Raw genomic sequence first — 14,410 nt, forward strand, 5'->3', positions numbered from 1 at the left:
TAGCTAAGCTAATGCTCAGCTGCGTGATGGGCAAGGGGATGTTCTGTGTTCAGTGGGGCAGCACTGCCTGTCTGGGCCCTTGAGCTGAGCACAGATGTGGCCAGATTAACTCCAGAGGCATTTATGCTCAACAGCAAGAGTGCAGCAAAGCTGAAATTCGGCCATGTGTGGAAGACAACAACTTGCCAAAGCCAAAATGAAACACTGAGAAATGAAACAGGGCTGAAGTGGAGGATGAACGAGGGTAAGGCCAGACAAGAGTGACCAAAAACAAACAAAAAAGCAGAAGTCAGAAGGAGAAGCTTGAATTAATTTTGACCAGCAAACGGGACTTGTAGTTCATGGAACTTTTTGTCCCCTCTGCTTTAACCAAGCTTGTCCAGTGTTGTAATGGAAATTTTCTCACATTTTTTTCTCTTACACTCTACCAAGTGGTCACCAGAAAGAGTAGAAAACAGTGCATGGAAACAGGTTGAATATTAGCATATGCTTGCAAGCTTCTCCTGTGCACATAAAATTGGATGAATTATTCATCACAAACCTATAAGAGATCTGGAAAAGAGTAGAAACCAGCTGGTGACAGCCAGCTGTGCTGCTGTTCCTGCAAAAAGTTCTCCTCTGTTCTTTTACTGGACAGAATCAACTAAGACAATGCCAACCTTAAGACAAAGAGGGTTTTGTATCAAATAATGGGATTACTCTAATAAGCTCTAAAACTGTAAGGCTTAAAATACATATTTTTGTAATTTCCTGTAATAATACGAAAAGAATGGTTATTAAGCAAGAAAGTATTTCAAGCAGCAATTGGCCATCATGCATGAAACAGAGAAAAATATATAGGTAGATTAAGGTTGTGGGAGATGAAAAAGACAGGTCTGTTACCAACCATCCCATGATGAAACTGAAAGAAATCCAGAAATTTAGGAGGCAGAAAGTTATGTGAAAAGCTTTCTGCTGGGTCAGGACATAGCTATTCTTCATGGTATCATGTAAAATCCCACCAGACATTTCTGTCAACAGGAAACAGGATAGTGACCCTGAATACGGATAGATGCATATGAGTTTGAAGCATCATATTTTTTAAAGTTGAAAATAAGTATCACTTTTGACGCTAGAAATACCAAGTCAGAATATTCAGGACAACAGAATAATGAGAACTGTAGGGAACCAACATCTAGTCCATCTGTGGGACCTAGTCCAACTCTTTCACAAAGCAGAATCCCTTACAATAACCAAAGTCATAGTTAACGAATTTTTAACTTAGGAAATTCCATGCAGGTGTCTCCCTGGTTTTGTGTGGTCTGCAGAAGCAGAATGTTGCTCAAGCAATAAAAAAATTCTTGTCAGCTCTATGAATCTTACAGTTCCTCTTTTCCCTCTCACTTCAGTTGTGCTCATACCTAAGTCTCGTACACAGTTTTTCCCATTCTTGAGATTGGGAAACTTGCACTGGGCTCAACAAATAAAACCTTAAAGATGAGTAGGCTTGCATAGAAAGAGTGAATCAGAGTCAGTGAAATACTCCATTGAGAAAAAAAGGATGCCCTGAAGATCAGAGTTACTCAGAGGAAGAAAGTATTTTTCCACAGCAGAGGAAAAAAGTGGTTGATAATGGTAGTCCTACGTTGATGTGTCTGCTACTGAATGCAGTAGGCTTTGGTTTTGCAGAGTTTGAATAGTGCTTACAGGAAGATAGGAAGTGTAAAGACAACGTAAAGCACCAATATCCTCTTATGACCCTAAGCTAGAGGTTTACGTGCCAAACTTCTTCCTAGGTATCCACTGTTCATCCCTTCTCCAAATCAGACACTCAGAACTCTGTCTTCTATGTTTTCCAGTCTTACATGGATCTTTACACCAGTTGACAAATAAACCTGGCTTAGGGTGAACCAGAGAGGCAGCATTGATTTCTTTTTAGCCTAGGGATAAAGAGCACCAGTTGTAATGTAGAGATTGGGGTTTGGTGATGTGGAATACTGGAGAGGACTCCCCAGTGTGTTAAGAGCACTATTAATTCAGGATATGAGAACAGCAGAACGTAAGAACATCAGCTGATTCCAGGTGGTCTGCTTGGTAACCGCAACTTTTTCCTCATTCACAGTATAGTATTCCACCTGTTCCTGCTTCACTTTTTATTCAAGTTCAGTAGCACCAGGATCCCAAAAGCAAAGGTTACCACCTCCCCTAGAGTGCAGTGATATGGTATTTCTACAAGCAACACAAGTTACCTACAAGTTATCCCATACTAACACCACTGATCTCCTCCACCAAATAAAGCACCTGGAAAGCAATTCAAGCGTTGTGTGACCTAGAAAGCAATTCAAATGCTGTAGGACAGCAGCATTACCCTGATGCAAATGACAAGAATGCTATTTTTTCTTTACTCAGGAGAATATTTATTGCAAGAAGGTGAAGCACAAAGTCCACTCAGCATGAGAATTCCTTTCTAGAGGAAAGAATGACTCAACACCTATTATATGCATTGGTATGTTTAACAAATCAAAAAGGTAAAGAGAGTAATTTCATTTTAAATGGGGAACAGACATTCCTCATCTTGTAAATGAGCTGTCAACAGCCCTGCATTGATAATAGGTACAATAAAGCAAACTCCTATTCTTCAAGGGGTCAACACTGTCCTTCACACTCACAGAACTCCACTGGTATATTATAATTACCAGCTGATACAAGTTCAAGACATTGCCCCACTTTTAGCCTAGGGCTACAGAGTTCTGGGAGATGAGATAGGAAATTATTTTCCCCTGTTGTTTATTACGCTTTTGGTGCCCTCCTCTGAGAAGGGTTTCGGTGCACCATCTCTCTGACCTTCCCAGCAAAGGAACCTCCCACTGAGGACAGCTCCTAACTGAGAGAACACAGTGAGACGCTGAGGGGGGCAGAATGTCAAAATCTAGCACGTTAGACACGAAAACAAATCCAGCACTGATAACATCTCTTCCTTCCTTTCTCGTCTCGTTCAGGGGAGAGCAGTTAGTAAATACCTCTGCCCCCCCGCAAAGGTCAGTGTTCACCTGGTAGTGTGGAGATAAGTATTTCTGGCAGCACAGCCCATGCAGACACATTTGTGTCGCTGCTGGCACCCAGGGCGCCGGCAGCCTGCTGTGGTCACCACCACCCCGACCCTGACGGTCTGTCCTTGCTCATCTGTCTGCCGGCGGCTCTCGGGCTCCCAGTCCTTTGCATCACATTTGCCTAGGAAGCTGGGGATGTGTCAGCAGTTATCACCATCATATGCCATCACCACCCCATACCACCATCACCCTGTACACATCATTCACGAGCTATTTATAAGTAATCAAAGTTGCACACGTTATTTAGGAAAAAAAAAAAAAAGAAAATCTATGAAACATGACAGAAAAAAACCCAAAACTAACCCGAGCAAACAAGCAGAAATTGGGCTGCTCAGGGGCCAGATTAAGTATTTCAACATCTAGATCACCATCCTGGACAGATAAACAGTTACACTTAATACTTCATCTTGTTTTATATCCATGGTTTCCTCTTTGAAGTGGAACTCAAGTCTGTACAAACAACTCCATCTCCCTCAAACGGGTTGCAATATTCACATTGTGTTTACAACAACAGCTCTAACCTAATCAATATTTATACATGCCAAGCCAGTTAAAATTAGGGAGGTATTCCTGAAATATGTCCCTGTGCTTCCAAATAACCTGACTTGGAAAAATCAAACCAAATTAAATAAGTTCTTGATGCTTCAAAACCCCTTCCTGAGAAAACCACTTCTAAATATTTTCACAGCACGTGTCTAAAAAAACCTGTCTAATGTAATGATCTAGTTTGAAGAGCAACAGGGGACTTGCAAATAGCTTGTTGCATATGGAACTTTAGTACTGGGGTATTGTAAAGTACCTTTTCCTTGTATTCTGCTGAGCCCACCTGACCAATTGAAAAGCATAAAAATGCAGGACACAGGCATGCAACAAGTGAATTTTGTCAAGAAAAAATTGCAGTATTTGCAGCTCTGTTCATCAAACCAAAAAATACTTCTGACTTGCAAGTACCAATTAGAAAGGGGACAAGAATTCGAAGTTCTAGAGGGGATTTTTGTTTTTTGGTACCAGACATACACAGTCACACATAACAACCCCAAACTAATTCAGCCTCATCTGGTTTAACTTCAACCACGAGACGCTGCTGTCTGTTTTCTTTCTCAAAGAAGACTCACGTCACTGTGCACTGAAAGGGGAACTTCCAGAGGTTGTGATGAAGACAGATGATAAACAGCTCTGTTCACACCAGCTAGCAGGGCTGCCTGCGTCAATAAAAGGGGGCAGCAGAGGCGGGGAGCTGTCAGTTGGGGCTCGGAGGATTATCGTGGCGAAGCGCGCCTCACGTTAAACTCTAGTAAAATGCCAGGATTCTTTTTCTCCCACAACAACATGACTGAATTAAATGGAAAAGAAGATTGCAAGCTTGCAGAAGGCAAAGTCCATAAAAAGAAGCAAAAGGCTTTGTAAGTATATACAACTTCGTATAAAATTTAATGTATTAGAAGTGAAAATGACACTCCACTAATCTTGGAGATTAAGAATTAGCACTGTGTTTCAGGCTAAATGAACAAAACCTGCTCAAAGCCCAGGACTGCAACATCATTCAAAAAGGCTTGAGCTGAGGCATTCCAATTAATTAATTGATTGTTTTAAGTAATCATAAGTAGAATTTGAATACAGTGGGGAGCTCAGTCTTTAAAAAAAAATTACTTGGATGTGTAACTTGCCAGACTTCAGTGCTAGGATGGAGCTGTCTGTCTCTGTTTGAAAGTTTGAGGAAAATTTAAATCGAATTTAAATCCAGCTGCAATGTAATGGATTAAAAAAATGTTTGTTCATTGTTTCAGTGGTGCAGATCTCAAAAGTTATTTGAAGTGCATGGTGCCACATATTGAATCTGGGATCAAGGCTTCCAACTCTAGAAATGTTATGTAAGTACTGAAATATACCCAGTTCTAAAATATAATTATAGCTAGATTATTATATAGTAAACTACTTCATTTCTAAACTACTTCTAGAACAAAAAATACTGTAAAAAGATCTAGAATTTCCAAAATGCAAGAAAGGTGAACATTGGTAGTTAGAAACTATTCATGGAGTTAAGGATTTTTAATTAGTGATTTGATATGTTTGCATCAAACAGTGAGGGAGAAGACACTCTGGTTAAATCCATTTTTATCAGAGGGACATTGTACCTGTTCTCTAACATTTTACAAGAAAAAGATGCTTCTCACTTAAGTGAAGAGTAGGGGTATTACCATTCTTATTGCAAAAATATGGAAACAGAGGTAGAGGTACAAAATAGTTTTATCATAGTTAAAGATTATTTTCCTGGGAACAGAATTCAACATAACATCATAATTCATCTCTGACTATTTTTCTCAAAGTGGGCTGTCTCCAGGATCTCAGATTATGACAAAGCCATAAATTTAGTAAAATATCTGGCACATACTCCTGGAATAGAATAATAAATTATAAAATTTGTCTCCTTCAGTCATACCAAACAAACCCCATGGTTCCTTGCCTAAAGTCTTTTCTTTTTCTTGTCACCTTAGGCTTTCTGCAGAGGAAGTTATTCAGTGGTCACAGTCTTTGGAAAAGCTCTTGGCCAGCCAAAGTAAGTCCGTTACTCCAGTATGACTTTGTTCTTACTCCGAGGACAAAATTTTGTCTAATCTCACCAAATAGGCAAAGCTGTAGCATTGTATAAACACTGTCAGACAATGGGCTGCTGCACCTCAGGTTTTTACAGCTCTACTGTAACATGGACACTGCTACAGCTTGGCTTCCAAGTTGGGTTTTGGGGTTTTTTTCCCATTTTCAGCATAACAACCCCCAAATAGCTCATTTTGATCAGTCTTCGATCCTTGGATAACACATCAGTTTAATCTTGAATTTTCTCTCCACTTATACCCTAAGACAATCCATTTAGGAAGGGCTAGAATGCATTGCTATAATTTGGTACCCAGGGTCTAGATCTAAAACCACTGAACATAATTAGCAATACTCCCATGAGCCTTAATATTAGAATATCTGTAGTATGTTGAAGAAGGGAAGAACAGTGTATTTTGCCAAGGTTTTATATCAGATTTCAATACAACTGCTGCTACTTTTTTTTCTCCTCCCTGGTCACAAATATCATACAGTAAAGATGATGTATTTGTGTTGGCTTTAGGTGGTCAAGGTGTGTTTCGGGAGTTCCTGAAGTCAGAGTTCAGTGAGGAAAACATCGAGTTCTGGTTGGCTTGTGAGGATTACAAGAAAACCAAGTCCGATCACTTACATGGCAAAGCAGAGAGGATTTATGAGGAGTTTGTTCAGTCAGATGCCATTAAGCAGGTATGTACAAAGTCAATCTGTGCCATGGCAGAAGGGGGAAGTGTGGCTTCACTGAGATGCTCACACACTCACTCAGTTACATAAAAGGAAGGCACAGGCACGCTTTCAGGACCCTTCTTGCATCACTGCTGTGTGCAGTGAGACATTATCAGATCTCACAGTCACAGGATGCAGGCCAATACTGGGAGAGGCACCAGCAGAGCTCAGCAAAGGCCTCAGCAGCTTAGCACATGATGCTCCTTGCTGAGTCAGCCCAGTTTGAATTACTGATGCTGTTTGGAGATTCTTTGTGTTTGTGAGTGGAAGTGCCACAGAACATTTCTTGTCTTTTAAAAGCAGTGGACCTTCTGGAAAATGTAAAGTTCTGTATATGGATCATGTTTAAACTGGAGACATTCAACACAAGATTTCTCTTAGTAACTGGAGGTTGCTCCTCTCAGTAGTCCATTGTTGAGCTGTATTAATTCTGACTCCAGAAAAAATTACATTTCTATAGTGAACAGCAATTTTTGTGCCCAGCTGGGATACAAGTATTTAATTTCCCCCATTTTGCAGTTCTGACATTGATTTATCACAGAGTTCTAAGGCTGCAAGTTCATGTGTTGACAAAGTGACAGATATAGAAAGAGACTGCATTTTTAAGTTAGGTTTTCAATGGCATTTATTTTTTTCTTTTCCAGATCAATATTGACTATCAGATGAGGGAAGCAACAGCCAAAAAGGCTCAAGACCCAACTCACTCAAGTTTTGATGAAGCCCAGAAAACAGTGTACATCCTTATGGAAAGGGATTCATATCCCAGATTTTTAAAATCCAAATCCTACCTGAACCTTTTGAACCAGCTGCAAACCAACACTTCGAAATAAAGTGTTTGAGGCAGTGAAGAGCCAAGTAGACTCTGTGTCAAATACCCTGTGAAGAGATCCTCCAGAGTGGTTGGATCTTGCCAAGGAATATCCCTGTCTTGGGAGGAGGAGTATGAGGGAAATGCAAGCAGCTCCACAGCCAAGAGAACGCAGGATAAAAGCTGGTGAGGCTGTCACAGGGGTGAGAGCAGCACAGGGAGAAAATCCCCTCCTCCCACACACCATGGAGTCAAAGCAGGATATGAAAACTGATGTTTGAACTGCACCATGAACACTGAACTGTGTCTTAGATCCCAAAGAACTGCTGATTGTTAGGAAGTGCAAGACTTGCTGAGCATTGGGAAAAGATTCTCAAGTTCAGAAGAAAAGCTAGGATGACTGACAATTTTGGGCATAACAAGAAAATGCCAAAACTCACGCCTCTTTCAAAAATCTATGAAGTGTTAATAAGCATGAGTGTGAGCTCCACAATGCTGTTGTGCTATGTAAATATATCCTAAATTGACATGTCTTAAAATTTATATGATTTAAATTATGTAAGAATTATATAAGCTGTATTTTATTACATTTGTATTCATCAGGCAGGTATGTAGCACATTTCCTGTTTAATTTATTGAAAAATAATAAGTAAATCTTCATTAAAATACAGTTAATAATAAAGTTTTATATCTTATTTACATCAAATTTGAAGTGATTTTTCCATTGTAATTACTGAAATATTGAAACACAAAATTCCCGTCAGTCTCACTATGCTACTACCTCTCATCTCCATATTCAAATGTTAATTTTATCTCCACCACTTCTCTCTCTTTTTGCCCATTTTACACAACCATAATCTGAGTTACCTGGAATAGGTGATACTGACTTACCTAGACCCATACTCACAACCCCCAAAAAAGAAAATAAGTAGATAAATAAAGAGGAACCAGTCTAAATTTCCTTTGTATTTTCATGATGCTCCAGCTACCAGCTGTCAAATCCAAGTCAAATCTCAAATATAGAAAATATTGAGCCAATGGCCCCACAGTCAATCCCCTTGGACACTGAAGATGAGTTGAGCACATGGATCACCCATGTTTGCTTATGTAGAGAGGCAGCAACCAGAGAGACTCCTCAGCAGTCACATTGTTTGAGACATTGGCATTACTCCACTAATCCTGGCAGGATCCAGAATGTGACAAGCAATACCAACACTAGCATCAAGGGTCATTTCATTTCATTGCATTCAATTTACTCTAAAATGTAATGAGTAGCCTATACCACAGTAGAGATGAGAACTAAAGTAAAAGGGGAAAAAAGTGATTATGCTTGAAATATGTAACCATGAACAAGAGTACTCCCAAAACTCAAGTGTTTGAGACCTTGTGACATTAGAGCTTACAGGGAAAATAAATCAGAGGATGCCTTGGTTTTAATGAGTTCCCATCATGAGACACTGACATCACACGGGTGGCAATACAAGATTTTATCTCAGCCTTGCAAATTTTCCATTTTTTCAGAATAACATGAGCTTTGTGAGCCCCACTCTGCTCTGTACCAAAAGGAGAAGCTATAAATTCAGAGATGTCACCTCTCACTGAGAGCAGACCAGGTTCTTACTGCCACCTTTTGGGGACTTTGGGACCTCCAGGGGAGAATAAAAGTCTGTGTTAGACGCAAAACAGCTGGAAGGAACATAGAAAAGTGCCAGTTTCCACCATCACCTACTATAGTAGCTGGGAGCCACTGCAAATTACATCTTCCTTTCAAGGCTAAAAAATGCTGAAGAAAAGACCCCAGTCTTGCAGTATTATTGTTAAGTTATGCATTCCTGAGAGAGTCTGACTGTAAAGCCTGACTGCTCCTGGAACAATGTAAACCAGTCTCCAGTTGGCATTCTTGCAGGAATTAATTTTCCAGGATCATTAGGAATAGATCTAATTGCTGTGAAGTAGGAATAACAACTGTGCCTCCCACACAAGGTGCATCATTATGTTTGCTCTGACACAGTTAATGTGGCCCAAATGTCTCTGCAGAACTTCAAGCTCACAGAGGTGAAAGAGCTATGAAATATCAGCTACCCTCTAAACAGACACTGTATTCAAGTAACATTATTCTTTTGACTGTAAATCCCTTTAATTATTATGGCCCCAGTCTTCATTTGCTCTCCCTGCAGTTTCCCAGTTTTGCTATGGTTAAGCCAAACACCCATATGTAATTTCTGACTAAAATCATATTTCATAGCATGGATGGTTAGGATTTTTATTTACTTTTGGATGGCTTGTTGCTAGCAGAGAAGACTGTCAGAGCAATTTCACCAACTTGTATTACACAGTTAGTAGAGACCAGAGTATCTGAGGAGGGAAGAAGGGAGTTTTGACTTTCTTCCATAAGCATCTATCCCTACTTCATAATTTGGCAGAGTGAGAGAGCAAGAAAGGTGTTTTTCTTCTTCAAAAAGAAACTGTTCCACTCTGTACAACCCAACAACGTTGGCTATTTTTAAGTCTCTCACCTTATTCGCAGTACAAACTTGATATCAACTGCAAAGGTCAGTTGCCCAGGTTATTAATTCCAGAGATATTCCAGCCCACTCCAGCACCCTTGACAACATGACCACATTTCAGCAAGCAAATGACAGCACAGCAGAAATTCAGGCCTGGCTCTGGGATGCTGAAAGCCCAGTATTACACGTGTGTTGCTACAGCAGGGCTGCCCAAAAGAGGTTGTTTAAACAAGGTCTGAGGGATCTGAATGACCCAGAACACACAGATCAAAGGACTCAGAGCTTTCTGCCGCCCTTTGTTTGTGTACGAGGTGGGTGCACTCATTTCCCTCTACTCGTGCACTGGAACAGCCCCAATATCACACATTGGTTTCACAGGTGTGGGTTGGGTTGGGCTTTTTTTTTTTTAAACTAGATTCCGCTTTCCTTCTTTGGAGAAGGTATGCCATGAGAGAATGGAAATTTGCTGTTCCATTCACTGTCTCTAAAAGAAACAATTGAATCAGGTTGGCTGTCAGCTACAGAACAGTGCAGGAAAACAGGATGCAGTACATGGAAAAGCTTTAAGATTTGACAGCATCGACTCAGAATTTTCTTTATGTGTTCTACCTTACCCCTGAAACAACATTTTCATTGTTTGTTAATGTTCCAGTGGAAAAATCAATCATTGTACCATCTTTAGGGACACTTTTGAAGTGAATTCACTTCTCTCTGTTGCAGTTTTCTTTATGGAAGGACTCAGGAGTCCAGCAGACCCTGCATGTGTATTTAGAAGACTAGCTTTGACCTCTCCAATTTGGAAAAATTAATTACCCAAACCAGATATTTTTAATATTATCCTAAATAAAAACATGGTATAACATAGTATCGATCTCTCCCATATATTGAACAGGCCACCTGTGGAAACATGCTATTGTTATGAACACTGAAACAGGAAGGAAATTAAAACTGAGATGTGATGAATAATACAAATTCATCACTTTAGACTCCTCAGTGCCACCCATCACTGCCCACGCTCTGAAGTAACAGGCTTTTCAGATGTCACCATCTTTATGGTTGTGAAATGAGTTTGAAAAGAAAAAAAATAGTAGGATGTGGAAAAATTAGATGTTCTCATCTTCCATTCAGAGATATGAGTTGGTTGTATCAAAGTGTGTAATGTCTACAGATGAATTTTTTGAAATGGAATCTTTAGTCATTAAACAGAGGCAGAAATTGAAAAACAAGTTATTGCTTAATATTCATTGGATGATTTAAATCTGTATTGGGTGCTCAGAAACAAAGTCAGAGGGGACTTAAGGTTATCCCCTGGTTTTGTTTGGGTATATAAAGCCTCAAAGGCTTTAGTCACTAAAAGGGGATTCACATAAATCAAGAACCAGTGTGCCTATTTTGGAAACAAACTCATTCCCCCTCATTTCTCAAAATATCTCCAGAAAGTACCCTCTTGAAAGACCCCAAAGATGATCAACATTTACATTCTGCTGAGCACTTCCCTTCAATTTCTTCAAGCACCACACAGCCTTAAAGCACTTATCTAAAGTAGTTGGGTGACCTGCTGTCACATGGTCCCTTTCACTAATAAAATTAAAAATAGGTTGAGTAGAGCATGAAATGCAGAAATGTAAACCTTTCAGGACCACTCTAGTCTTGTGTTCAGAAAGAAACAGAGCAGATTAGCAATGCTTCTCTTCAAAGTCTGTGATGCAGCCAAAGTACTGAAGTGGCAACACAGCTGCCTACAGACTCGACTTCACTGGAATCACAAGGGGTTTGGGGTTTTTTTTTCAAGTCACTGTGGTCAGAAGGTTTCTACTATTAGAGGGCTAACTTTAAAAATAAAACAAGATAAACACTCTCTGCATAACACTAATAACTCAGTAACCCATGATTTCCATACTACCTATGGAAAAAGTCTGTAATGTATTTGGCATTATGTGGCAAACAGTTTGTCAACCACGAAGGCAGCTTTAGACACAGAGAAGAGACTCAATATTGAACAGAATTTGTCCAGCTATGAGTTTGGCAACATGCTTGTTGTTCATGCCAGTCTGAGGAAACTCTGGACACACTGTGGATGTTCAAACAAAGCCCAGAGTCCAGCGAGGAACTCTCCAGGTGCTGGAACAAACATCTGGAGGAAAGGGGCGCCCTGGATTAACACAGTCAAACATTCTGACTTGGACCACACTATAATCAATAATTTGACACTGAACTATGACAAGATGAAGAACTGGCACCTTCCAGAGGAGTACACACCTGCAGGGGGTGTGAGAAGCCCTGTTCACTGCTGAGCTTTGGTGGAAGTGTGAATGCAGAATCTCACAGAGTTCAGGGCACAGAGTGCTTTGTATCCAAACCACAGCACAACTCTGGGAAGCCTGACAGAATGGATGGGGTGAAAATTCCTGTAAAAACTAGTCCAGACTTCTCATGGCGTTATTTCCTCTTCTACTGAGATAGCTGCAGTGCACCAGGCTCACACAATGACATCACAGTTTTAGGAATAAAAAGGGAACAGAAAGGTCACAGAGTACAACTGAGGTCAGGTTTCCCCAAGTGCTATCTAGACTTCAGTCTGCTCTCGCTCAGCAGGACACTGGTTAATAGAGTTTGCAGAAATGGGTCACAATGTAAGACTTGTCCAGCCTTGTTGATAAAACCTAAAGCCACGAATATAGAAATGCTTTAAATTCTTCAGGCAGTGACTATTAGCAGGCCATGCCTACTTCTACTCAGAAACAAAAACCATTTCATCATCTCTGTATCTGCAGACAATTTACTGGTTGTTTTGGCCTACTGTAAGGACTGAAGCTGTGAACACTGTTCCCTCCATCCCTGTGAGCAGAACCTCATTCCACACAGAACCTAACTTTTTTTGAGGTTATTGCCAAATATATAGCAAGAAAGTTCCCAACAGAATTTGTCAAAACCACCAAGGAATATGTAATTACAGAAACAGGACTCTTCTCTGGAAACATCTATGACTGAATTACGCAAGAAGCAAGAACACCGATTCGTTATTTTGTCCTAAAGTTACTCAAGCAGCAATGAGGATGAGTAGCAGCCAAATCAGAGTAACCACTCTGTGCTCTCCTCAAGGTTAATGAAGACCTCCTAATATTTTACTGCTTTCCTTGTGTTTGGACCTGGATTTCCAGGCACAGCCTCAGTTCTCCTATTTAACATACCCTTGTAGGATGCTGTGTCAGGAACATGAGCCCCAGGCAAGCCCCAGGAAGCAGGGGTCCTACATTCCCAAATGCCAGGGCATGGGAGCACTGCAGAGAGAAGGGTGGCAATGTGCAGGCAGGGGAACATGTGGGTAGATGGAAAGAATGGGTACAAGACAGAATGAGACAAACAGTACTTCCACATTCACTAGTGTGGAACAGATGTAGGTGGGCGAGATGTTTATTAAGCACAACAGCATTGAAACAGAAACATAATTAGGAAATAATTAATGTAAGGGTGGGAGGGAAAAAACCTGAAGAGAACACATAAAAATTAAAAAAGGTGATGCTAGGTGAGTGAGTGCAGGAAAACAGCAAAGGAAATGGAAGAATGAGCAAGAACTCATCTGGGAGAATTATCCTCAGTGGTAAGAAAAAATGGTTGCAATCAAGATGGTCAACATACATTGTCTAAACTAGCTGCCAGTTGAGGGTTAATGCCTAGAAAATGAACAGGCCTGACAATTGATAAATTCAGCAGCAACAATGTAGCCATTGTCTCAGTTTTGGCATTTCCCTTATTGTCTTTCTGGAAAGCACATCCAGTTCAACCACTGAATAAACCAAGCAAAAATGGATTCCTGTGTAGTACATCTCTTCATGATCCTAGAGCTGTTCTGGGCCCTACACCTGGCAACAGCAGGGAACATCCCAGCCCAACACCTGGCAACATCCAAAGGGAAAAGGCCCTATCAGAGTCACCTGCAGGCCTCAGTGTCTCACCAGGACTCGTTCAGGCTACAAGGAACCATTTATTAAAGGGGCACTGCAGTGTTCCCACCCAGAGCCTGCACCCACAGCCGCCCTCACGAGGCCAGTCTGAGCTGATGGACATGGTGGTTCAAACCTTCCCCTTCAGCGTGACACCGGATGACATCTAGTGGAATTTGTATGCAATGAGAGGAAGGGTGGGATTTACGTTAAATCATGTAATTCCACAGTGAGGCAGCATACCTGGTTAACAGCAAAACTATCCACTCTTATGGACTTTAAATATTCTGGAAAGGGAAGTAGATGGGTGACTTTCTGGGTATCAAGCTATAAGTGATGGTAGTGGAAAGAGCTGACACAGAGAAACAAATTGTAAAGTCATATTTGAAACCCACTAAATTTCAAACTTTTCATCAGAGCATGGTCAAGAATATAACAAAACATGAAATAAGCAACAAATCCTGCACCTAAATATCCCCCTACTGTACAAGGCAAGAGAGGTTTGCAGATGTATTTTCTTCAGTTTAATAGAAAAAACGAACCTAGGGAGAAAACCCCAGGACAATTTATTTCAATTTTAAGCAACATCACAGCATTTTTTTAATGCCTGTAATAAGGCAAAGAAAATATTTGAACACAAAGTCATTGGTTAAGGATCCTCAGTCACTGCACAATTTAAATTTACAAAGATATGATGCTATATATGGCACCCTGGACATCAGTTGATAGGAAAAAAACCCTAAATAG

General features: G+C 40.5%; 1 protein-coding gene across 1 annotated transcript; it reads left to right on the forward strand.

Annotated features, from left to right (window-relative positions):
- The first annotated feature begins 4,256 nt into the window (after positions 1-4,256).
- RGS1 (regulator of G-protein signaling 1) lies at positions 4,257-7,697 on the forward strand. The gene is made up of 5 exons (XM_008630199.2): positions 4,257-4,492; positions 4,877-4,960; positions 5,585-5,646; positions 6,205-6,368; positions 7,049-7,697. Exons 1-5 carry the CDS (start codon positions 4,389-4,391, stop codon positions 7,232-7,234), a joined length of 600 nt encoding a protein of 199 aa, XP_008628421.1. The 5' UTR covers positions 4,257-4,388; the 3' UTR covers positions 7,235-7,697.
- Positions 7,698-14,410: the final 6,713 nt, after the last annotated feature.

The sequence above is a fragment of the Corvus brachyrhynchos genome, unplaced genomic scaffold (assembly GCF_000691975.1).
Source record: "Corvus brachyrhynchos isolate BGI_N302 unplaced genomic scaffold, ASM69197v1 scaffold101, whole genome shotgun sequence".
NCBI classification, from domain to species: Eukaryota; Metazoa; Chordata; class Aves; order Passeriformes; family Corvidae; genus Corvus; species Corvus brachyrhynchos.

Excerpts from the sequence above, each read along its gene's own strand:
- RGS1 (XM_008630199.2), top strand. The coding sequence starts at position 4,389 with ATGCCAGGATTCTTTTTCTCCCACAACAACATGACTGAATTAAATGGA. Across the intron at positions 4,961-5,584 it reads TCCAACTCTAGAAATGTTAT|GCTTTCTGCAGAGGAAGTTA; the intron begins GTAAGTACTGAA and ends TTGTCACCTTAG. Across the intron at positions 5,647-6,204 it reads AAAGCTCTTGGCCAGCCAAA|GTGGTCAAGGTGTGTTTCGG; the intron begins GTAAGTCCGTTA and ends TGTTGGCTTTAG.